Consider the following 25,630-nt stretch of genomic DNA (forward strand, 5'->3'; position numbering starts at 1 on the left):
AAAATGCCTAGAGCCGCCCCTGCCACTAGTACTGGCTCGTACTGCTGACTTTAAATCGCTACTGCAGCAGCACTTTAAGGACCCTGCCACAGCAGCACTTCAATGTCATTGCCCCTTTTGCCCCCACTGGCCGCTGACGGGGGGCAAAAGAAGAAGCTGCCCCAGCTGCTGCTACTGCCTCAGGCCCTTTAAATCATCGCTGGAGACCCAGGTGGCATGGGGTAGGCAGCGCAGATGGGTTGGGTGGGGATGCTGACCCCAGGCCTGCCCGTTCCGGGCAGGCCAGAGCTGGCCCCATACCAGTAAGAGCTCTGTTTTACTTTCACCGCAGCCCCCACTGCATGCACCTCTTCCAGCAACCCCAACTGTACCTCCCCCAGCTCCTCCTCCCCCAAATTTTCCAACTTGTACCCCAACCACGGGCAGTGTTCTGTTTTTGGGGATCTGAAATATGGTAACCCTACGGAAAGCACCATTCTGTGTTATCAATGCTTCTTATCAAAGGCTAAAATTTAAGAGATCGTAAATAAGGATAATGAAAACAAAAATTAGAACACAAACCTGGGTCTGTGTTTATCAACAGTTACTTTTTCTATGTAGTTAAGTAGATTTCCCCCAAGGATTCAGTCTAGCTGGTTTTCACTGACCCAGGATCCAAGAGTTCATGAACACCTTCCACTCTTTGTTTCCTCAGTGAATGGATAACCAACTGTCTTTTTGCTTCTCCTGATTGGCTCCAAGTTGCCTTCACATCCTCTTGTTGACTATATGCAAAACAGTGCTTCCATTGTATTGGCTTACAATGCTTAATCTACATGTGAACCAAGGCAAATAGGTGAATCTACATCTCCTTGTCTGGTGTAACTGGTTGTCCACCTTGCCTGGGACAGATTTTCAAAGATGTTTTCAGTACATACACAACCTTTTAAAGAACAGGAATACTTGTGGCACCTGAGGGTATGGCTACACTTGAAACTTCAAAGCGCTGCCGCGGCAGCGCTTTGAAGTGCGAGTGTGGTCGCAGCGCCAGCGCTGGGAACTCTCCCAGCGCTGCAAGTACGCCACATCCTGATGGGGTTTAGCTTGCAGCGCTGTTTACACTGGTGCTTTACAGCGCTGTATCTTGCAGTGCTCACGGGGGTGTTTTTTTCACACCCCTGAGCGGGAAAGTTGCAGCGCTGTAAAGCGCCAAGGCCTTAGAGACTAACACATTTATTTGAACATGAGCCCAAGAAAGCTTATGTTCAAATAAATTTGTTAGTCTCTAAGGTGCCACAAGTATTCCTGTTCTTTTTGCGGATACAGACTGACACAGCTACTATTCTGAAACCTTTTAAATATCCATCCTTTCATCCATCTTACAACTATTATGAGACTCAGTATGACATAAACTTTTATTAGATACCTCACTTGACCCTCCTTGGATAAATAAAGTACTATGAAAGCAATGTGTTGGATCTACTGAGTTTATCAGGCTTGTCAGGAGCTAGTGTTACTGTTGGCATTGAGGAGTTTTTAGGGTCAAACATATCTTCTAAGGGATGTTAGGAATCCTTTATTTTTTTGTTTTATTTGGTTAGCTCAGATACTCTTGTATAAAAAAAAGAAAAATGGAGGCTAGTGAACTGGTTTATGAAGAAAACTGTACCTAAACTATATATGTATGTTTTAATTTGAACAGTTTTTTTTTTACTGTTTTACTGTTTCTAGATGCTCTTGCTACTTTAAGAAATATTTCAGAAATAGTTTTCTACAAAGCATTGTGCTCTTTGCAAGTACTGTGGTATCATGACCTGTTTCTCATTTAGTCTAGTTTGCCACATTTAATTGCTATTAACCTTTGCAGAAACTGATCTGTGTTCAGACAGGCATGATTTTAGCCTTGGTGCTCAGCACCTATAATGGAGAAAAATGTATTTCTTCCTCCTGCCTTTTGAACCGTATGTCCATTATTGTGAATAATTAGGGAAACTGTCAGAACTATTGCAGCCTATTTAAGGTCTAGAATATCAGTTTTGTGCTGTTGCCCACCTTTTCTTCACATTTTGCATATTTAATCTGATCATTCTTGGCATAGACATTACTTATGACAAGCGCTTCTCTTCTTGAGTCATCTGCTGCAGTTTAATTAGCAGAGTGTTCTTCCTGATCTATGTGTTTTGCCCTTTCGCAAACCCCAGAGAAACAGTGCTAGAGTCTTGTGCTCATTTGCTGACACAGCTTAGATTTTGTAATGAGATGGAAGGAACCTAATATGCTCAAATAGGAAACAACTTCAGGTAAATGTGTCAAGAAGATACTACTTTTCTCACATCAAATAGCAATTTATATTTTAATATACTATAAGAATTGATATTCTTCCTGTCAAATGAAAATAGACTGAGAATGGTAAAACATAATTAGTTTCCAAATGAGAGAGAGGAGGATATATGTGAATAAATCAAAATTCTTCTTTGAGTGCTTGCTCACATCCATTCTGTTATAGGTTCCATTGTAGTTGTGTGTGCTTGACACATGCACAGGTGTCGGAAGTTTTTCCCTCAGTGTATCTGTAGGGGACCAGCTCTGGCGCCCTCTGGAGTGGCGTGTATATGCATTGGTATAAGGGACACAGCTGGTTCCCCCTCCATCAGTTCCTTCTTACTGTCTGTGACGGTGCTGGAACATCTCCTTGCCTCCGCAAGCTTTCCTAGCTCAACTGTACCTAGTAGCGAATTTGTTGTATATAGTTGTTAAAGTTGTATAGTTAATAGCTTCCTTAGTGTAAAGTTAGAATTAGTTAGTCCCGTACGGGACTTAGCCTAGGGCTGGCACATGCCCTGGTCCTCGGGCTTCAAGCCTCGTGACTGCTGCAAAAAATCTATGCCACTCAGTGGTCCTTACAGAAGCTGCCTGAAGTGTTTAGGGGAAACCCGCATGAGCAACAAGTGTTGCATTTGCAAGAGCTTCAGGCCGCGGACCAAAAAGGAGCAGGACATTAGTCTTTGAGCGCTCCTTATGGAGTCAGCCCTCGCACCATCCTTGAAGCTGATGAGATTGGTTTCTACTTCAAGCACCAATGGCCTTGGTGCAGAGCATGCTGCTGACACCAACTGCTGAGCAGCACTGATCCCCATCCCGAGTACTGGCTGAAAAAGCAAAGAAGGGCCAGGAGACGGTGTTCTCATACATCTCGTAAAGGGAGGGAGAGAGCCGGAGGAGAGCAAAGACCCACATAGGGTGGCTCTTCCCCTCAGGACAGTGGCCAGGCTCCAGCTCCCATTGAGCTGTTGAGCCCCATATCCAGACCTGCTCATCATTCTGGGAAGTAACAGAGGCACTCTGCATGTAGTGGTGCCGTCCACGCCTGCCAGTGAAGTGCCCTGTTCAAGGGGTAAACCTGCCCCGGGACCCTTCCAGTGGTCTCAGTGCGGCACCTCTCACCGTTGCAGGGGGCACCCTGCCAGCACTCACTTGAACAGCGCCACCAGTCCCTGGATGGGAGTTGGCTTACTTGCTAGAGTTCCTGGTGTCGGTCCCTGGCCTCCAGGCAGTGTTTCTCGGAGTCCTGGCGTTAATTGCCAGTTGTCTGGTGCAGAACTGCAGAGGCCCATCACCAGTCTCCAGAGTCTCAGAGCTGGGAGCATCCAAGTCAGTCTCCCAGTCCTTGGCACTGCTCTGGCAGGTCAAGAAGCTGGTCATTGGAGTCCCATCACTGGTCTCTGGATTGCCAGTATGGATCACCGCGAGCATGTCAGTGGTCTCCGAGACAGCAACCCTCTTGCTCTTGGTCCTGGTCTACGGAGTGGCAAAGTGTGAGGCATTGATCGCCAGGGTATTGTTGGTGATCCACCAGTCACCGGAGTCACGGCATTGAGAGCAATCCTCCTGGTGGAGGGCCGCAGAGAGAGCCGACAGGAATGGGGTAGACAGGTGGCCTCGGTACTGTTCCCCCAGAGAAGTCTCTCCCTCCTTGGGCTCTGACAGTGAGGAGGAAGTATGTAGAGCCGAGGAGGAAGACCTGCCTGCAAGCCAAGGTCACCCACCGGGGACATTGGCATTCCCTTCTGGGCCACCAGTGGCCGGCTGGCCTCCAGGCAACTATGGAACCCCTGGGGGTTTCCCCAATCATCGCAGGGGCCTTGGTTGGTCTCAGGGACATCTGAAAGATAGTTGGCGACCTCATCATAGATAGCTCTGCCACCTCGTCATCTTTGCCAGATGAGACGAAAGCAGGGGCTTCTCATGCAGTCCCCCAAGATGGTGCAAGGGCCCACCAAGAGCTTTTGAAGAGGGTGGCATCAAATTGGGGCTGGAAGCTGAGGAGCTGGGAGAGCCCTCAGATTCCCTGTTCAATGTATTAAGTGCGCCTCCAGGTTGGCATTGCTAGTACACGAGGGAGTGGTGAAACTACTTAAGGCCCTGTGGCAGACACCCTCCTCCCTGCCCCCCATGTCTGTGCGGGTGGAAAGAAAGTACTGTTTCACTTCTAAGGTTTTTGAATATCTTTATACCCATCCTGCCCCATACTCACTGGTTATGTCCGCAGCCAATGAGCACAATAGACAAGGCCAATCGGGGTTGACGCCTAAGAAAAAGGAGGCAAAGAGGCTCAGTCTTCTGCCTCCAGCTGAGAGTGCCCAACCATCAGGCCTTGCTTGGCTGCTGTGATTTTAGTACACCTCTACCTCGATATAATGCTGTCCTTGGGAGCCAAAAAAATCTTACTGCGTTATAGATGAAACTGTGTTATGTTGAACTTGCTTTGATCCACCGAAGTGCACAGCCCTGCCCCCCCAGAGACTGCTTTACCACATTATATCCGAATTTGTGTTATATTAGGTGGTGTTATATCGAGGTAGCGGTGTATTTGGGAGTCCATTGGTAAGTTCATGGACTCGCTGCCAGAGGAGTCCAGGAAGGAATTCCCGGCTATTCTCAATGAAGGCAGGACTGGCCAGGGCAGCCCTCCAAGCAGTCTCAGATGCAGCAGATTCTGCGGCCCAGACCGTGGCTTTGGCTATTTCTAGGAGGCATGCATCCTGGTTGCAGTCGTCGGGCCTGTCGGTGGAGGTTCAGCAGTCCATCCAGGACCTCCCATTCCATGGCCTGGCACTGTTCTGGGAACAGACAGTAAATTACATGGCCTAAAAGACACTAGGACTACCTTGCGCTCTGTGGGCCTTTACACGCCCCCAGGGCCTGAGAGGAAGCGTTTTAAGCCGCAGCAGTCCTGCAGGTTCAGGTCCAACCTCAACCAGAGCCCTTCCAAAAGAAGGGCAAAGGCTATAAGTGCCAGCAGACCATCAGCCAGCCCTCTCAGCTCACTCGAGCTCTACCCGCAACCAACCAGGTAATAAGCAGGCATTTTGAGGGTGCGCTCGAGAGCGACCTTCCAGACTGTGTCCTGGATCCAGCACTCCTTCTTTTTTCCAACTGTAAATAGTGGCAGGGAGGAGAAGACAATACCTGAGTTGCGTGTGCATGTATGAAATTAAATGGCTTTGTCTGGGAAACAGAATGGTGCAAGCCCACAAACCAGGAGGACAGTGTTTGAATTTCAGCCTGTAAATGTGATAGAAGATAGTTGTCTGACCACGTTATAGCCTTTCCAGTCTCACCCCAGAACTGCTTATCTTGAGAAACAAAGTAAAGAGCTTGAAAGAATTGTAGTAGTCCTGATAGTAAATAAGAGTGCTCATTCTGACAGTATTCTAGATAAAGGAGACTTATAGCTAAGAAGGGTGGGAAAAAATTCATGGTCAACCTTATCGTCTGTGTTAGAGACTGATAGAAGAAGTTGCATAGGCAGTCAAAGCAACTGACAATATCCTTTCCCCTCCTCCCTGAATTTCTGTGTGATTCTAGCCGCTTAAACCAAACTTTATACAAGTGGTTACTAATTATGTTTCTCATTTTCTGAGTGTCCAGCTTGATACCATGGGGTCTGATTTGCAGAACTGCTGAGTACTCACAGCTGCAACTTAAGTCAATGGAGCTCTGCTTTGAATGTATTTATAAAATCTTATATAATGCTGATTTAGGATCTGATTTTTCGGAGTAGATGTATCAAATTGGGCACTTAAAATTAGAGGAAACTTTTGACCCAAATCTCTGTCCCTCAGTTCCCCTCTGTAAAATGGAGATTATTCCCTCTCACCTCAGAGGGGTGTTCTGCAGAAAAATAAAATGTTTGTGAAGCACTTGAATGCTATAGTGAAAAGTGCCCTAGAAACACTCCCGCGTGGCGTTTGAATAATATGCAGTAAAGTCATGAGGCCACACACTGAACAATAAAAAGAACAGGAGTACTTGTGACACCTTAGAGACTAACAAATTTATTTGAGCATAAGCTTTTGTGGGCAACAGCCCACTTCATTGGATGCATGCAATGGAAAATACAGTAGAAAGATTATGTATGTATACACACACACACAGAGAACATGAAACAATGGGTGTTACACACATTCTAACGAGAATGATCAGTTAAGGTGAGCTATTACCAGCAGAGGAGAGAGAAACTTTTTGTAGTGGTAATCAAAATGGTCCATTTGCAGCAGTTGATAGGAAGGTTTGAGGAACAGTGTGTATGTATGGGGGGAATAAACATGGGGAAATAGTTTTACTTTGTGTAATGACCCATCCACTCCCAGTCTTAATTCAAGCCTAATGTAATGGTGTTCATTTTGCAAATTAATTCCAATTCAGCAGTCTCTCATTGGAATCTGTTTTTGACGTTTTTTTTGTTATAATATTGTGACTTTTAGGTCTGTAATCGAGTGACCAGGGAGATTGAAGTGTTCTCCGACTGGTTTTTGAATGTTATAATTCTTGACGTCTGATTGGTGTCCATTTATTCTTTCATGTAAAGACTGTCTGGTTTGGCCAATGTACACGGCAGAGGGACATTGCTGGCACATGATTGCATATCACATTGGTTGATGTGCAGGTGAATGAGGCTCTGATAGTGCGGCTGATGTGATTAGGTCCTATGATGGTGTCCCCTGAATAGATATGTGGACAGAGTTGGCAACGGGCTTTGTTGCAAGGATAGGTTCCTGGGTCAGTGTTTTTGTTGTGTGGTCTAGGGTTGCTGGTGAGGATTTGCTTCAGGTTGGGAGGCTGTCTGTAAGCAAGGGCTGGCCTGTCTCCCAAGATCTGTGAGAGTGATGGATTGTCCTTCAGGATTGGTTGTACATCCTTGATGATGCGCTGGAGAGGTTTTAGTTGGGGGCTGAAGGTGATGGCTAGTGGCGTTCTGTTACTTTCTTTGTTGGGTCTGTCCTGTAGGAGGTGACTTCTGGGTACTCTTCTGGCTCTGTCAATCTGTTTCTTCATTTCAGCAGGTGGGTATTGTAGTTGTAAGAATGCTTGATAGAGATCTTGTAGGTGTTTTTCTCTGAGGAGCTGGAGCAAATGCGATTGTATCGTAGAGTTTGGCTGTAGACAGTGAATTGTGTGGTGTGGTATGGATGAAAGCTGGAGGCATGTAGGTAAGTATAGTGGTCAGTAGGTTTCCGGTATAGGGTGGTGTTTATGTGACCATCACTTATTAGCACTGTAGCGTCCAGGAAGTGGATCTCTTGTGTGGACTGGTCCAGACTGAGGTTGATGGTGGGGTGGAAATTGTTGAAATCATGGTGGAATTCCTCCAGGCCTTCTTTTCCATGGGTCCAGATGATGATGATGTCATCAGTGTAGCACAAGTAGAGCAGGGGCGTTGGGGGACGAGAACTGAGGAAGCGTTGTTCTAAGTCAGCCATAAAAATGTTGGCATACTGTGGGGCCATGCAGGTACCCATAGCAGTGAAGGTATATGTTGTCCCCAAATGTGAAATAGTTCTGGGTGAGGACAAAGTCTCAAAGTTCTGCCACCAGATTTGCCGTGACATTATCGAGGATACTGTTCCTGATGACTTGTAGTCCATCTTTGTGTGGACTGTTGTTGTAGAAGGCTTCTACATCCATAGTGGCCAGGATGGTGTTTTCTGAAAGATCACCAATGGATTGTAGTTTCTTCAGGAAGTCAGTGGTGTCTCAAAGATAGCTAGGAGTGCTGGTAGCCCTACACTATGTGATATATGCTGTCATGTGCCAGCCATGTCCCTCTGCCGTGTACATTGGCCAAACCGGACAGTGTCTACGTAAAAGAATAAATGGACACAAATCAGACGTCAGGAATTATAACATTCAAAAACCAGTCGGAGAACACTTCAATCTCCCTGGTCACTCGAGTACAGACCTAAAAGTTGCAATATTATAACAAAAAAAACTTCAAAAACAGACTCCAATGAGAGACTGCTGAATTGGAATTAATTTGCAAAATGAACACCATTAAATTAGGCTTGAATAAAGACTGGATGTGGATGGGTCATTACACAAAGTAAAACTATTTCCCCATGTTTATTCCCCCTCCTCCCCCAAATACACACAAAGTGTTCCTCACACCTTCCTGTCAACTGCTGCAAATGGACCATTTTGATTACCTCTATAAAAAGTTTCTCTCTCTCCTGCTGGTAATAGCTCACCTTAACTGATCACTCTCAGTAGTGTGTGATGGTAACACCCATTGTTTCATGTTCTGTGTGTGTGTGTGTGTGTGTGTGTACACACTTTTCCTACTGTATTTTCCACTGCATCCATCCGATGAAGTAGGCTGTAGCCCACAAAAGCTTATACTCAGATAAATCTGTTAGTCTCTAAGGTGCCACAAGTACTCCTGTTCTTTTCACGATAAAGTGATTACACTACAGTACTTGTATGAGGTTAATTGAAAAATACTGTTTCTTTTATCATTTTACAGTGCAAATATTTGTAATAAAAATAATATAAAGTGAGCACTGTACACTTTGTATTTTATATTGATTTCTATTACAACACATTTGAAAATGTAGAAAAACATCCAAAATATATTTAATAAATTTCAGTTGGTATTCTATTGTTAAAAAAATTGTGATTAATCACACTGTTAAAGTTAATTGCTTGAGTTAACTGCAATTAATGGACAGCCTAATTATTAATACAGACAGCAAAAATAAAGCACAAGGAAATATAGAGAACTGTTAGCTTGAGTAATTAACAATGACCTATAAGATCGAGAACTCGAGCAAAATTCGTAATTACCAGATAGAGAAATGTAAAACAAATGCTGAAGCATCTCTCATGGCAAAATTGTATACACCGTGGAGAGTAAATGTTGATATGTTTAAGGAATACTTTAAACCTGGTAAACCCTCAATATAAAGATTATAATTTGTTAATTCTGATAAAATCTAGTTTGCTATAGGATGCGTTAATGGGGCAGAAATGGACACGCAGTGAAGCTGAACCTAAGGCACAATCCACTGTTTGCTGATACAGCTTCCACAATTGAACGGGAGGCATTGACTAGCATTATGAGTAATTAATATATGGTGCAGAGCATACATATTCAGTATGCACCATTTTATACATTTTAATGTTTGCTGGAAATATATTTACAAGTACAATTGTTTTTTCTTTTGTGATATTAAAAACCCTAGTAGAATTTATGATACACCAAGCTTAGTGTTTAATAATAAATCCTCTCAGTAATTATCTAATGTTGGCACATTAATGATTTCTTTCAGGACTGCACAAGTGCTCTTTCTAAAGTAGATAGCATTAACTATAATTTGTGCAACTGGAATGATGAAGGTGGGGAGTCTCTTTGCCCATCCATAATTGTTAACATACAGCTGGTAGTCATTAACTCCTTCATCTTTAGTACTCTCTGCTAAGGACATTTTGAATTAATATCTATTACTGGTAAATCCTGATTGCTGACCCTAAGAAGCTAAATAGATTAACAGTGTGATTATGATGCATAGCTTCTGACCATGTTTTCTGGTTTGGTGCTCTGTACTAAACAACGGATACATGTAAGCATGGAAGGGAGGGTGCATAGGAAGAGAACTGATCAGAAAACAGATTTTCTGTCCTGTGAAAAAATTTGAGATTTTAAAAACATTTAATGCCAAATCAGGATGAACAGCAAAAATTTTGAATTATGAAAACAAATTGTTTTGTCACTTGAAACATTTGTGTTTGCCTTCAGCCCTTTTATTTATTTATTGTGTGTGTGCGCGCGCGCGTATGTAAAGTGAATTTGAAAATGAAATCATTTTGAAACCAACAATCAAAGCCCTTTGTTTCAAAATGGGGCATTTTGACATTTTCAGAATGTTATTTTTCCAATTTTGGTGAAAAACTTCAGTTTTGTCGAAACCATATTTTCTGATGGAGACTCTTGGTACAAATTTTTTTTGACCAGCTCTATTGAAGAGCCCTATCTCTAGGGGGAAATGCTGTCTGCTTCACTGTCTAGAATACTGTTTAACAAACCCATTGAAATAATGCTAAGTGTTCAAGAAATGGCCTTCTAGCTATAAAAATGAAAGGATTATAAAGAGAGTCAGTTTTAAGGGATTTAAATTAAGCTAGGTATTGTGACAAAGTTCCTCCTCTACCTTGGTGGGTCCTGCGCTTCTTGGCAGATTTGCTCACCTCAGTGATCTTCTCCACAGTCTGGGTCAACTTCTCCTGTGTCTGATCAGGGGTTGGGAGGTCTGGGGAGAACCCGGGCCTGCCCTCTGCTCCGGGTTCCAGCCCAGGGCCCTGTGGATTGCAGCTGTCTGTAGTACCTCCTGTAACAGCTGCATGACAGCTACAACTCCCTGGGCTACTTCCCCATGGCCTCCTCCAAACACCTTCTTTATCCTCACCACAGGATCTTTCTCCTGATGTCTGATAATGCTTGTCTCCTAAATCCTCCAGCAGTACACTCTCTCTCACTCTCAGCTCCTTGCCTTCTTGCTCCCAGCTCCTCACTCACACTCCTTCTCCTCTGGCTCCTCCCTGCCTGACTGGTGTGAGCTCCTTTTTAAACCCAGGTGCCCTGATTAGCCTGCCTTGATTGTCTGCAGGTGTTCTAATTAAAGTAGCTATCTCCACTGCCTTCTAGAAAGGCCTTAATTGGCTCCAGGTGCCTTGATTAACCTGGAGCAACTGCCATTTGGTTACTGTGGTCCTAGGGATTTGTTTAGCCCGGGGCTAACATACCTGTTTCTCAGTACTTTACTGTAGCCATCTCGCCTTGCCCCACCACAGTATGTATTTGCAGTATAAATATGCATGTTTAGATAAATTGTGTTTTTTTATTTTCTCATGGTAAATATTTACACAGTAATGTGGAATAGTTCTGATTTGCTCAGAACATGATTTCCCCACATTTGTTTGTGTGTGTCTGTCTTTTCAGCAATAACAACCTTTTACTATGTAATGAGAAACACTTTAGGTATTAACCAGTAGTTTTTCTCTATTAATTATACTCTCCTCATTGGTGACAAAAGGAACAAATAGTGCTTTTACAATCCATATGCCCCTTCTGCAGGTGCTAGGCAAGCATATTAGATAGGACAACATGTCTGTCTCTAGCATCTGCTGCAGTAAGCCCCACTAGCTGCTTAATGAAAATGTTAAATGGTTGAAATTAAGCAGCTGTTGTTCAGAGAGTGAGGAGGAGAAAACTATTGAAGGAATTTCCAAATCTGTCTAGTTTCCATTAACTTTTCTTGAGAACACTGTGTAGTAATTAAAAAAAAAACCAAAAAAAACCCAGTGCAATTTGAAGGTAGATATGAGTTATCTGTGCAAAGCAGACATGCAGCTACACGTATCTTTTGTACATGAATTCTTGAAAATCAGGCTCCCAGTGTCATTGTTCACACTTCATGCTTGTGTTGAGTACTAGGAGAAAAATGATCTAGGACAGTGTTTCCCAAACTTGGGTCGCCGCTTGTGTAGGGAAAGCCCCTGGCGGGTCGGGCCGGCTTGTTTACCCGCTGCGTCTGCAGGTCCGGCCGCTCGCAAACCGCGGCCAGTGGGAGCGGCAATCGGCCGGACCTGCGGATGCGGTGGTTAAACAAACTGGCCCGGCCCACCAGGGGCTTTCCCTACACAAGCGGTGTCCCAAGTTTGGGAAACACTGATCTAGGGGTACGTCCAGCGATCGATTTATCAGGGATTGATATATCTATCTCATTGAGACGTGATATATCGATCCCTGAACGCGCTCCCCATCAACTCTGGAACTCCACAGGAGTGAGCGGCAGTAGTGGAGTCAACAGGGGAGCTGCGGCCGTCGATCCCGCACCATGAAGACAGGAGGTAAGTCGGAATAAGATATGCAACTTCAGCTTCGGGAATACCGTAGCTGAAGTCAACATATCTTACATCAACACCCCCCTCTCTCCAGTGTAGACCAGGCCTAGGAGATTGGATTCCAGAATGTTTTATAGGTTTTGCTGAAGGCGTTTATAAATAAGCAGAATTTACTTAGAAAAGCTTCTTGGTTTCTGTATCCATATCCAGAATGGAACTGAGAGGATATGCAGAAGACAAGTTTATTACTGGTAGGCTTGTACTTCATACAGTGTCAAAAACACGCACAACTCTAATTTTTCTTTTCTTCTCCCTTAAGGTTTTTCTTTGTATCTTGTTTCCTTCACAAAAAGAGTGGTGCAAGCAAATCCTAAATTTGCGACATCATTATGATTGATTAAAAAACAAAACACAGCACTGCCCTGGTTTTTTCAACTGTCAGAACTAAATTAAAGTACTATAGGGTATCCTGCAGCTTATTCAGTTTTAGAGTTTCACACCACAGACAGATTTTTTGGGTGTAGTCTCCAGTGGCAGACCTGACTGGGGCTAACTCTTAATAGAAGCTCTGAGGCAAACTTGATTGTCTATCAGCATAGTGATCCTCATCAATGCCTGCTGCAGCTGTTTATGTGCTGTTAACATTCATGAAATGAGGACACAATTGACAGAGCTGATGAGAGGAAGCAGCCAAACAGGGCAATTTAGCTGATGTGCCTGACTGCAGTGTGAAATGTGTGACATGCTTGGCTGGCGATAGCAGCATCTACAGATCACTCAAAACAGACTGTTGGGAAGCAAGAATGTGAATCTAAATCAATGGATTTTTTTCCCCCATTGAAATTCTAGATAATAGGATGTTAAGTTAGACTCAATCTGAATTTTATTTCTGAGTTTTAGTCCTTCATAAAATGTTGTTGTGCCTCGTAGTCTGGTGCCCTGCATTTGGTTTAACATAAGATTTTTGTTCTGATACGGCCCCAGGCATTTGCAGTCAGGTGACCAATGTATTTCCTTAATCAATGTATTTGTAGGAGTGTTCTAGTGTCACTGGCACAGATCTGACCAAGCACCTACGCTATAAAAGACAGTTTGTTTAGCTTTTTATATTCATTAACAAGTTCCTTGTTTTTTGTCTGTTCCAGTAATAATAGTGTTTCAGAAGGTCCAAAGTAAAAGATGAAAATCTAGTCCAAGTTTTCTCTGAAGATGTGTTTGAGAGAACACGTTTTCTCATGGATATTCTTGATAACACTGCGTATTTTTTCATAGGATGATGATGAGACTGTACCTTCTGCTCCTGATCCTCCAAGTCTTCTCTTACATGAGCGTGGAACAGGTTTTTGTTTTGATTCCAGGTAAATTTGTTGTATCTTTCAGCACTGTCATCAACTCAAAGAAAAAATGTTACTGTTCAGAACTTCTAAGTAGTGTTCATTGTTCCCAGGGAATTCACTCTTACATGTGCAGTTTGGAGACTGTTGGCATTGTGCCTCATTTCACAGAGCGTGACAATATTTTTGGCACATAAATGACATTTTTTCTTTCCATCCTAATTGTGAGGTTAAGTCGAGAACTTCTATAAAGTGTTATGTTTGCTAAGAGCAAACTAAGCAGTTATGAGCAGAGAGAATGGCTTCCTAAGAACCTGCTTGGCCATTAAGACATTCAGAAGAGTTTGCATTCAGTAGTAGCTGGAATTATGTCAAAATTATGTAACCTTTTTTGACACCGTTATTTTGGAATTTCAATATACAACTATTAACTGCATTGAACACTTCAGCTAATGTCTGTTCTAATTAACTGTAAAACCTTACTTGGATACTTAGGGGGCTAAACCTGCTCCCATTTAAATCAGTGGCAAAACTCCTATTGACTTCAATGGCAACAGGATCAGACCTTTATTTCTCAGCTTTACTCAGTAATACATTGTGTCAGTGTTTCATTTTCTTTTTTTCTTTCTCCCAAGTTTTGATGTGCACAAGAAGTGTCCCCTTTGTGAAGTGATGTTTCCTCCTAACTATGACCAGAGCAAGTTTGAAGAACATGTTGAAAGTCACTGGAAGGTGTGCCCCATGTGCAGTGAGCAGTTCCCTCCTGACTATGATCAGCAAGGCTTTGAAAAGCATGTTCAGACACACTTTGATCAGAATGTTTTAAATTTTGACTAGATAAGTATAAGTAATGTTTGTTTGGGTTTTTTTGTAGTCAAGCTTAAAAAACATCTCCACCAGGCAGTCCACCTAGAGAAAAGAAAATGCAGCTTTCATATAACTTAATGCAGATATCTAAATGCTACTTTCAGTATATGATACTCTACAGCGTAATTGGAGTTAAGGTAAATCTTTGGCCTATCAGCGATTGTCAGATTAGCCTCTCTTAATCTAATATTCTATAAGGAAAAAATCCACCTTGTACATGTGTCTGTGTTTGTTCTCTGTTTAGTGAAACCTGTAAGGACACAGGGAGAACTTGGATGTGATTGGCTTCAGAAACAAAGTCTAATTTCTTGGTGCTGTTAGTTACACAGACTGACTGGAGGTTTCTCTTGACCATGATAATTGGAGCATGATTAAATATTAAAACTTACCGTATGTAATAAAAGGATGTTTCTCATAGTAACCTTGTGAAGTATTTCTTTGGATAACTGTTGATTCAGAACATTACATAATTTATCCTATGAAAATATAGTTTTCTAATCTACTTCAGAAATGTAATGTAGTTGCATGTATTGAGAGACTACATGCTTGCAACAAAAAATAATTTATGGCAAATACTTTAAGACAAACATTTTATAAGTAAAGGTAGAGAATAATTTTAAAGTACATTTATGCTTTAAGGAAGTATTTTTATGAATTGAAAGGAACTGTTATGCTTAGGATGACTAAAAAATAATTGTTTAAAAATCACTACCATTCAGTTTAATTTGCACTTAGTAGAAAATATTTTGGAGAAACCCCTCGTGTATGTTTTCATACAGAATCAAATAGTACCTTCTTTTTTTTTTTTTTTTTTGGACTAGGGTTTTTAAAATCTTTTACATTTTAATTTTGCACATTCTTTCCACTATGTAACTATCAGTATGTATATCTAAAAACATTTTATATTTAAAGAATTACTTTAAAATATGTACTAACTAAACCAAGAAAGTAATATGTTCCTTTGGATAAAATAATTTGGTTTTCACCTGTTGTACAGTAGTCTTGTTACATTAAAGACAAAATTGTTCATGGAGTCTGTGGTGTTCCCTCTGCTTCTTTAACCAATTAAAGAAGTAAATTATGTAAAATTTACTTTTCAAAAAGTTTTACTTAGCTAGAGTAAGAGATGACTTACTCTAATACTTATTTGCTTCTCTTCTAGAAGAGAAGACCTGAACAATTGTGTTGTCTGCAGTTCCCTTTTTCATTTATGTGGCCAGTGTTTAATAAGAGAGATTGGATTTTCCCAACTAAAACTAGTCATCATGGACAAATTACATCTGAGCATGCAGCCATTACATCATCAGTTTTCTTTTAAGTCTTGTAATTCTGTTGAGAAAATCTAGTACTGTCAAGGGTTCTTAAAAAATGTGTACTAAAATCAGTGCTCAGTATTTTGTTACACTATTATTGTGACTCTCATTTATTAGTATATAAAATATATAAACAGAACACATTTTAAAGATAAAATTATTAGTAAAGGCACAAGTCTTGTTAGGGCTGTGTGGGCCACCAAAATCTGAAAACAACCTCAGCACTCAAGTTTGTCTTGAAGCAGATTCAGGACTGGTAGAACTTTGTCTCATGAAAATTAAGGAGTCTTCTTTGAGTAGTATCCCTACATATGGTTGCTTCAGGTGCACATGCACCTCTTGAGCTCCCAATAGGAGATTTTCAATTAGAAGTGTCCGTTTGGCCTGTGCATGCATCCTATGCCTCCTCGTGCCAGATACCAATGCAAAATAAGGGTGTAAGGACGAACAGTTCTCAGTTCCTTCTTAACTGCCTCGGCCTGAGATGGAGTCCTAGTGTGTCCACCGTGAGTGGACTTAGCTTTTCTAATATTTCTATAGTGGTTAACAACTAACTATAAAAACAATCTTAGTGTACTTAAGCAGGAGAGGATTCTTTTACTCCTCTTTCCCCTTCAAGAGACTTTTTCTGGCAGGGTATGCCTGGCTCATCATGTTTCAAACATTTCCTCTCCTGCTGAGTGACTAGACCTGTGAGCAATGGTCACTTAAAGTGTGTCCGTTGCTTGGGGAAATCCCATGTCTCCCAGAAATGCAACTTCTGCCTGGCCCTCATGTCCAGTGCAAGGAAAAACTGGGAGATTATACTCAGACTGCTAATGATAGAATGCTCCCTTTGGCCAGCTTCTGAGTCAGGTCAGGAGACAATGCCTCTCCTCCCAGTATATCTGTCACCAGAGAGATACCTTGGAAGACTTTGGAGGCTTTAGGGAAGGCTTCCAAAAAGAGGAGTGTAGTCCAGGTCCCCGGTGAGATCTCTTCTTCTCAGTATCATTGAGTTGAAGGATTCCTTTTCTGGTAACCATGGGGCCATAAAGTCACATAGCATGAAGGAGAGGGACTGCTCCAGTAAGGCCTCAGCACCTTGCACCATCAAGGAGGGAAAGCAGACACTTAGGACTGGCACAGTTAAGTTCAGCCCAGCTGTTGGTACCTATGCATTCAGGCCAGCAGGAAGTACCCATGCATGCTGCTCTCTCAGCATTGAGCAAACTACAGCACCAGATGCCATTGGCATCTACTTCAATATGCCCACCATTGGTGATACCATCAGCTTCAGCGACTGTGGTCTCTGGTACCGCATCAGTACCAATTCCCTATTTGGTATCATAGGAGTTCCAGATACATTTAAGGACTTCTTGATAATATACGAACTGGAGTTCCCTTTCATCATGGCTACCGAGTGTGTCTCAGTACTGAGACCCTGATCTCCAGACTACTGTCCTTTTGGTACCACAGGACTCTCCACTGTTTTCTGTAAGTGCTTCTCCTTTGGATGAGATGGAGGAGACATCGAGTTGGCCTCCTCTGTTTCTATTTCTGTACAGGGTTCTCAAGCATATCCCTTTAGGAACACATTCTCTGAAAGTCATAGGGAAGATCCAGGTTCATTATCAAGGGTGATTGAACCAACTTTGCATGCTACCCCCACTTCTGTACGTGCCCGCCAGACTAGGGACCGTCTAATAAGGAGGACAAAGTTGTACAGTGCTCTCTTCCCCTACCCCTCACAGGAGGAGACATTTCAGGAACAAGAAACTAGAGCAGAGGACGCCACCCCTCAAACATCCATTTCATACTCGTCTCTAGATGAGGCGGTTATTCCTCCACCACCATCCATAGCTGATGGTTGTTGGTGATTTCAAGACCTCATAAAGAAGATAGCTGACACTCTTAATCCTTATTGAAGAGAACAAGGATTCACAGCACAAAGTGGTGTATGTCTTGCAGTCAGCAACAACTTCCAGAGTGGTGTTACCCATCAATGAGATGCTCCTAGATCCGGCTAAGATGGTGTGGCTGACACCTGCGACTATTCTACTTACGCTTAAGTGAGCAGATCAAAAATTAAGGGGATCATAATACTACTATTCTCCCACACTCCACCTCACTCCCTGGTGGTGGATGCAGTAAATGAGGGGTAGGATAGCACTTCTCTAAGTCTACCACATATGACAAGGATCAGAAAAGGCAAAAGACCTATTCGTGAGCAACTCTGCATTCAGATCACAAATTATCAGGTGATCATGGCCAAATTTAAGCTTATAGATTCATGGCTTTTATTGAACATCTGCCACAAGAACATAGGGCGCACAGTTTGTAAATCCAAAGATGGTAATCATGCAGAAAGAGGCCTGCCACCTGCCCTGCATGATTACCATCTTTGAAGCAACAAGTTTGATGGGTTGCTTGAGAATTCGAATCCTCTCAAACCTCTGGATTTACAAACTGTGCCCATTAGCCCACTTCCCCCTTTGAGGACTGCCATGCCTACTTCCAACATGCTTGGAGGTCGATCGCTACAGAAAAGTAGGTCATGCTATCCATTTTACATCACTCCCTCCCATCCCCTCTCCCGGTCCCTCTCTCAAGCTTTTATTGAGGTAAGAAGTGAACTCTCCTTTGATTAGGAGCAATAGAGCAGGTTTTTCCTCCTCACAAAGGTAAGGAATTTTACTAAAAGTATTTCCTTGTGCCAAAGACGGCCAGAGACCAATCTTAGATCTAAGGCTTCTAAACAAATTTGTAAAGTCTCAAAAGTTCAGGGTGGTGGCTCTGGCAGCTATAATTCCTTTTCCCGAGGAGGTGGTTTGATTTTCAGTCCTCAACCTGCATGATGCATAATTCCATATAACAATATACCCATCACATAGGAAATAGTTATGCTTCACTATAGGGCAGGATTATTTCCAATACTGAGTGCTACCCTTCAGCCTTTTCGTGGTCCCAAGGATGTTCTCAAGAATCCTGGCTTTTTACCTCCAACTAGAAGTGATCCTAGTTTTCCCATATCTCAACAACTGGCTATTCAAGGGCCATTCCTACGAAGCAGTGCTATCTTCCAACCAGATGGTCCTTCATCTGTTCCAGGAGTTGGGATCTGCAACTGAATATATATATAAAAAAGGTCCACATTAACCCCTATATAGAAGACAGAGTTTGCAGGGGCATATTTGCACTCATTGAGAGCCTGATCCTACTCTCCGTTAAATAGATTTTATCCTTATTGGGTCTGGTATGGGCAATTCAGGGGTGACCTCCAATCACAATAAGGAATAAGTCTTCAGCTCCTGGGAAACATGGCAGCTTGCATCTTTGTGACGAGTCCCAGAAAGCCATATTTCCACTGCTCCAGTCAGACACACCTTGGACAGACAGGTGATGGTGAGTCTACAAATGAGGAACTCCTTAGATAGTAGAAGAATCAACTCCATATCTGTGCACGTGTTCCTTTATCACCCAGTCCCTTCAGTGACTTTAACAATAGATGCATCAGAGTTGAGGTGGTGAGCCAACCTCAATACCCTCACAATTCAGGTTTCTTGAGTTGTCCACCTGCACTATCTCCACATCAATTTGTTGGAGCTTTGATCCATCAGGAACACTTGCCTTCATTTTCTCTCTCTCATAAGAAGCAAATCAATCAGGGTCGTGCTAGACAACGTATCTTGTCTGTTCTATATTAAGCAAGGAGGCATAAGATCCCCTTTCTGTGTGCCGAAGCCATGAAGATATGGAAACTGTGCATAGCTCATCAGATCCCAATTTAAGCAGTCTACCTCTTAGGGATTCAGAACACCACAGCTGATATCCTCAGCGGATGCTTTTCACAGGATTACAAATAGGAGTCAGACACTCAAGTACTCCACAGGTAAGCCCCTTAGTTTTCAGTTTAAACTGATTTTTACCAACCCCGCCCCCCCCGGCTTTACAAAAAGAATTTGTTTTTTTCCCCCTCCTGATTTTCACCCTACTTTTGTATCATTCAAATATATATAAAAAAACTTTTTTTATTAGGAAAATACAATACATTGCATAAGATATGTGTGTTAGGATAAAATGTTAGTCTGTGTGTACAGGAAAAGCTGCCTGTTGAAGTAAGGCTATGTATTAGTCTAGAAGTTACACACAATAAACAAACAGGCACGCACATAAGCTCTGAAGGGCATGTGCATCTGAACGTACTGATGAATCTCACACTCACCACATACACATTTCAAGCTGTTAGAAGATAACAGTTTAAATCTGACACACTAAAATGGGAAGAAAACAAAAATCTGTATCAGAATGTTTCAGAACACAAGTATTCAAAAATAAAAAAAACAATAGCAGAAAAACACGTAGTTGAGTGTATGCGCTGGAAATGGTGTGGCCCAATTATTAAATATAACTATTTATAGGCTAATAGTTCCACATCTACAGCAATAAACTCTTTATTCAAATGAAAAGAGTTATTTGGGAATTACAGATATACTGTTTTCTTAAACTCAGAGGTGGCATTGTGTTTTAGTTCTGCAGCAAACGACACTGAATTCCATTCATCAAAGCATTAATCTACTGAATACTTCCTCCCCCATCCTTCAGTCCTCCAAAATAAACTGATAAATTCCTGGGAAGAATTAAATAAAATAAAAACCAAAACCGAAGGGCCTTATCCATAGCATATCCCTAAGATGGGGACTGCCAGAGGTGGATCTCTTCATCACCCCTAAGAACAGGAAGTGTCCCCTTTTCTGGGCCACCATTCCTTGGGAGATGTTTTTCTTCTATCTTGGAATAAGGGTCTGTTCTATGTGTTTCCATCAACATCGCTGGTACTAAGAGTGATGAACAAGACCAGACAGGACAGAGCTAGAGTTATTTGTGTAGTGCTGACCTGGCTGAGACAAGATTGGTACCTTACCTGCTTCACCTGGGTGTTCAACTGTTGTCAAGTTCCTGAACATTCCTCATCTCTTGTCAGAGAATGTGCATCATGGGTATGGCTCCTGGATGGTTCATTGGTTTAGAATCCTTCTGCTCTACAGAAGTACAACAGGGGTTACTGAATAGTAGAAAGAAAGATCAACCAGCACTACTTACTTGCAGAAATGAAAGATTCTTCCATTAGTGTTCTCGATACCATTCTTTCAGTCATCCTGGATTATCTGTTGGAGCTAAAGAAAGTGGGGTTATCAGTTCCATTAAGGTCCATTTGGCCACAAATAGCCTTTCATCCTCCAGTAGGATTCTCCATATTTGCTCATCTGGTGTCGTCTAGGTTTATTAAGGGTTTAGGGCATCTCTACCCGTAAATTAGAAATCTTATCTTGACCTGGGATCTCAACCTGGTACTCAGTTACCTTATGAGACCTCTGCTTGAACCAATGGCAGCCTGTTCTTTGTTGCATTTATCTATGAAGATGGCCATTTTAGTAACCATCTCCACCCACCAACAGATAAGATAGCACATTCACCCAGATCACAGGCAACAGCTACAGCATTACTGAAGAATGTACCAATATTTGAAATATGTAGGACCTTTGTATGGGCTTCAGTATTGTTTTCAAAACATTACACCCTGATCTGTGCTGTCAGATCTGATGTGGCACTTGGTTTTGCAGTATTATCTTCAGTACAAAGCTCTCTCCTCCATCTAGGGATACTAAATAGAAGTCACCTGAAGTGGAGCACCCGTACGGATGCTACTCAAAGAAGAGAACTTACTCGCGCTGTGCAATAACTGCAGTTCTTTGAGATGTGTCCCCATTATGGGTGTGCCACTTTGCACCGTCCTCCATCTCTGCTTCAGCTTGTTCCTTAGTTCCTTTTTCACACAAATGTCCCCTAAGGAACTATCTGAAGCAGAGATGGAGGAGGGTGCGTAGTGGAGCACCCATAGGGGGACACAGTTCAAAGAACTACAGTTACTGCACAAAGCGAGCAATCTTTTTTTTTTTTTTCCTTCCAACTGCTATGTATAGCAGGGAGATTTGTACTTGTTTACATTTATGAAGTACCTACCCAGTGCTCTGACTGGTTCACAAAAACGGCCACAGACAAGTATCAAACCCTCACAGCATGTTCCTGTTTAACCTCCCAAATCCTCAGACAATTATCCATCTCAAAATCATGCCTCCATCCCTGAAGACCACCTAAGCTGGGCTGTTTTGGACCAATGGGGAATATGAATATGCACACTTTACCTGGCCAGTCTTGAATCTCTGAATGAAGATGTCATTATCGGACAGCCTCAGAAGAATTCACTTTTTCTTTAAAAATGTTGAAGTGTGTTTTGTGTGGGAAACAGGAAAGAAGCTGGTGGCTACAACTAATAACTGGCACATCTTGAAAATCTTGGTGTAGCTTTTTTTAAGCATAGTTTGTAGCATTCCACAGAATTTGACAACTAAACAGGTTGCCTGGATGTTTTGGTGCATTTGGTTTTAATTATTGCATTGACAAACTGCCAAAAAAGGAAATAAATAATGCATAAAAATATTATCAGTCTGTGCAGATCAAACTGATCACCCTTAAAGATAATGAGAAGTAATAATGAAGCAGTCATATTTGTTTTGGGTCAGAGGCAGTTTATTTTAAATGTGATTTGATTTACATTTATAAGCAGCTTTCTTGACAGGAATTTTGATTCATTAAGTTGCCTTCAGTTCTAAAACAAACCTCTGTCACTTTCAAACTTAATGTACTTTGTCCCCAACAAAACATATGAAAATATAATTTAAAGCACACTTTTCACAGACACAGTACAATACATTCACTATACACAGTATAACAAAATAGTCCCATCTTTACCTGTTTAATAATACTGTCACAATGAATAGGTAAATAGAAACTGGAATTTCATTTTCATAGTTGAAAGGAATTTACATGCAATGACTTTTTATGACAGTTTAGCTGTTAAATTAACATAACCAGCCTATAGTTTCTTGCACTAGAACAGAGCCAAATGATACTTGCTGTCCCAATCTGCTGCCAAAACAGTTCAGAAAGTAGGAACTAACCAAATGAGATCTTTTATACATCAACAAGTTGATTCTCATGTCTGGATCATTTAAACTAAACAGACAACACTATCTCCTCTTCAGGATTTGAAGCAATGATTTGTTTAAATGGGGGTTTTGCAAATGTATCTTTAAAACCTCATTATGAGGGAGTCAATAGTTGGTTAACAGAAAATTGTCATCTTGTCAAAGTTCATTTTAAATGTTTTCGAAAAATTGAGAGGTCTGTTTCCCATTTGTCTGAACTTTCATGCAAAATACAGGGAGAGAGGAAAGTTACTACACTTCAAAACACTTAATTTGTTTTCATGGGAAATAAGTCTGAATTTTTATAGGTGTTTTAATCTTGGGCTACACGGGGGTGGGGGCATGTTTGAACTAAGACACCCAACTTTGGTTACGCTGTTCGCGTAGCTGAAGTCAAAGCATCTTAGTTTGACTTACGTGGCCATCCTCACAGCGGCAAGTCAACTGCCGTGCCTCCCCCATCGACTCCACTTACTCTTCCTGTCGAGGGGGAGTACAGGCGTCAATTCGTGGATCGATTTTTTTATCACGTCTCATCTGGACGCAATATATCGATCCCCGATACATCGAACACTACCTGCCGATCCGGTGGGTAGTACAGATGTACCCTGAGCTTCAAAGAATAGCACTTGTGAGAGAAGAAAGCTCAAGGCATGATGGTATTGTAAGAAATATATGTTCATGTATGGTCCAGACAAGTTATTTTATAATGGCTCTTGTTTCAAGTCAATCTTTGACACTGGTTGCAAGAAGCACTTCATCTTCAATAAGGCTCATGTCATATTTCAGCGAAGTGATTTGTAAAGCTAAACAGACATTTCCAATTGGAATGCAGTGATCTACAATAAGAGGCAAAAAAATATACAAAGAAAATTTCAAAATATAATGAATGTGAAGGAGGGTCTCTAGAAATTTCTGTAACACAAATAACATACCTCCTTAAACCAAGCTTAGAATTTTTATTTGCAACCACAGGCATAAGTTAGTACTGTAGTTGCAAGAATTGGCAACGCATAAAACATTAAATCTGTTGGCAACAGAGAACTACAAAGTGCTTTAAAACTTCATCTGAGATGAAGATAGAATTGTTTCTTTCTCACACACAAATTTGCACTTAAGTATTTCGAAGTGTCTTTCTAACAGTAGATTTCAGGAGAAAATATTTAGTTGGCCTGGGATCTTGGTCCTCAAAAGTTTGATGGGCATGAACTTAATACATCTTCTTGTATAAAAACAAAGTAATAATCCTAACACTAAAGGTGATTGTTTACTAGTTCAAATGGCAAGATTTTCAGCATTTCAAAAGGGAAAAAAGAATTTGCAAGATAATATAAAATACAGCAAGCACACCTTTTTATGTATGTTATTTAAGTATGAAAATATTTTTAGCATATTATGTTAAACATTCTTTCTTATTTATATTTCCAATACCTAAAGACTTGCTACACCACTGATAACTCCATTATGTAAGGCATGTTAACCAGTTTGACAATGGTGGTATTGTTTTGGTTTTACACACACATGAACGGATGTGTTGAAAATCTTCAACCACATTACAATCTTGAAATGATGTCAGTGCCAAGCTTTCCTCTTCACACCCCTATTTAACACTGCAATACAACTAAATATGCAACACCCCCTTATTTTTGTTTTGGGGAAAGTGTTCTGAAGAACCTATAGCTTTTTTTAGCACCTTATATCAAAGTAATGAAAATGGGTATGATGATTACAAGTGCAAATGTACAAAATCATTAACTCTACAAAGATACATCATTCCAAAATTACAGAAAAATTTAAAGCATGCATTTCATGTTTTTTAGGGTTGCTGAATGCTTCCCCTGAAAAAGGTGGCTGTTTTCAAAATCAGCAACTGCTGGTGAGGATTTCTTGGCACATTTGTGACCAGCATGTTATTGCTGCATCTTCCTGATAATCTCAGCAGACACTGGGGGATGGAAATTGATTGTGTGGTGCCGCAAGCCCTGAGCTGTCTTGTAACTCTTTCCACAACGACATTTGAATGGTTTGCGTACACGGATCTGTGTTCTGTGGCCATTCTTGGCATGGTACTTTATACCGTTCACATTCTGTGGGTGAAAGAGTGAAATACTGGTTGTCATATATCATCTAACATAATGGCTTGGCTTCCTGCTATAAAAACCGGAATAGACTATTAAACTTTTTGGGACAAAATTGCATAATTATGAGTAACTGTCTCTAGGTGTTTGCTACAGTACAAATATGCCCCCCCTTCTAATTCATTCAAGACATGACTAAGGGTTCAGGCCCTAGGAAGGCATAGTCTGCAAACTAGGGCATACAGTTTTAATGGGTCAAACTTACCTTGTAACCTATCACTAAATGGTTAACCTTTTTAAAATTAATATGTGATATGACAAGAAAGAGGAGATTACTTACCTGTAACTGGAAGTTCTTCGGGATGTGTGGTCCCTATTTGCATTCCAAACATGAGTGTGCATGCATGCCATGCACCGGAAGTTTTCAGCAGCTGTGTCCACTGGCCTGCATGCACTTTGTATGTTGCCTTGTACTCCAGGTGAGGTTATAACAGGCCATACAGGGCGATGCTCCCTTAGTCATTCTCTTACTGCTGAATCGGGCTATCTGTCTGCAGCGGAGGGGACGGTGGGCGGGTATTGGAATACAAATAGGGACCACACATCTTGAAGAACCTCCAGTTACAGGTAAGTAACCTCCTCTTCAAGTGACGGTCCCTATCTATCTATCTATTCCAAACACGGGTGAGTACCAAGCAACAATCAGCTCGAAGATGCGTGAGAGGTATAGCCATCCGCAGGATGGCATGGTCCACGGTCACATCTTCGGCTGCCCCTCTGTCGACGCTGTAGTGCAGGGGTTCTCAAACTGGGGGTCATGACCCCTTGGGGGGGGTCGCAAGATTATTATG

At 41.8% G+C, this 25,630-nt stretch overlaps 2 protein-coding genes across 4 annotated transcripts in view; one reads left to right on the forward strand and one right to left on the reverse strand.

Moving 5' to 3' along the window:
• The window catches only part of TAX1BP1 (Tax1 binding protein 1), a 78,473-nt gene extending 63,080 nt beyond the window's left edge, over positions 1-15,393 (forward strand). For all 3 annotated transcript variants that reach the window (XM_032773797.1, XM_032773799.1, XM_032773798.1), the window contains 2 exons: positions 13,432-13,517; positions 14,129-15,393. In XM_032773797.1, the coding sequence (XP_032629688.1) occupies positions 13,432-13,517; positions 14,129-14,330 (288 nt within the window). In that variant the 3' untranslated portion in view covers positions 14,331-15,393. The remainder of the gene's footprint in view (positions 1-13,431; positions 13,518-14,128) is intronic.
• Positions 15,394-22,221: 6,828 nt separating this feature from the next.
• The window catches only part of JAZF1 (JAZF zinc finger 1), a 283,865-nt gene continuing 280,456 nt past the window's right edge, over positions 22,222-25,630 (reverse strand). Inside the window, exon 5 of the mRNA XM_032773794.2 lies at positions 22,222-24,788. Within this exon, the coding sequence (XP_032629685.1) occupies positions 24,612-24,788 (177 nt within the window). The 3' untranslated portion in view covers positions 22,222-24,611. The remainder of the gene's footprint in view (positions 24,789-25,630) is intronic.

The sequence above is a fragment of the Chelonoidis abingdonii genome, chromosome 2, assembly GCF_003597395.2.
Source record: "Chelonoidis abingdonii isolate Lonesome George chromosome 2, CheloAbing_2.0, whole genome shotgun sequence".
NCBI lineage: Eukaryota > Metazoa > Chordata > Testudines > Testudinidae > Chelonoidis > Chelonoidis abingdonii.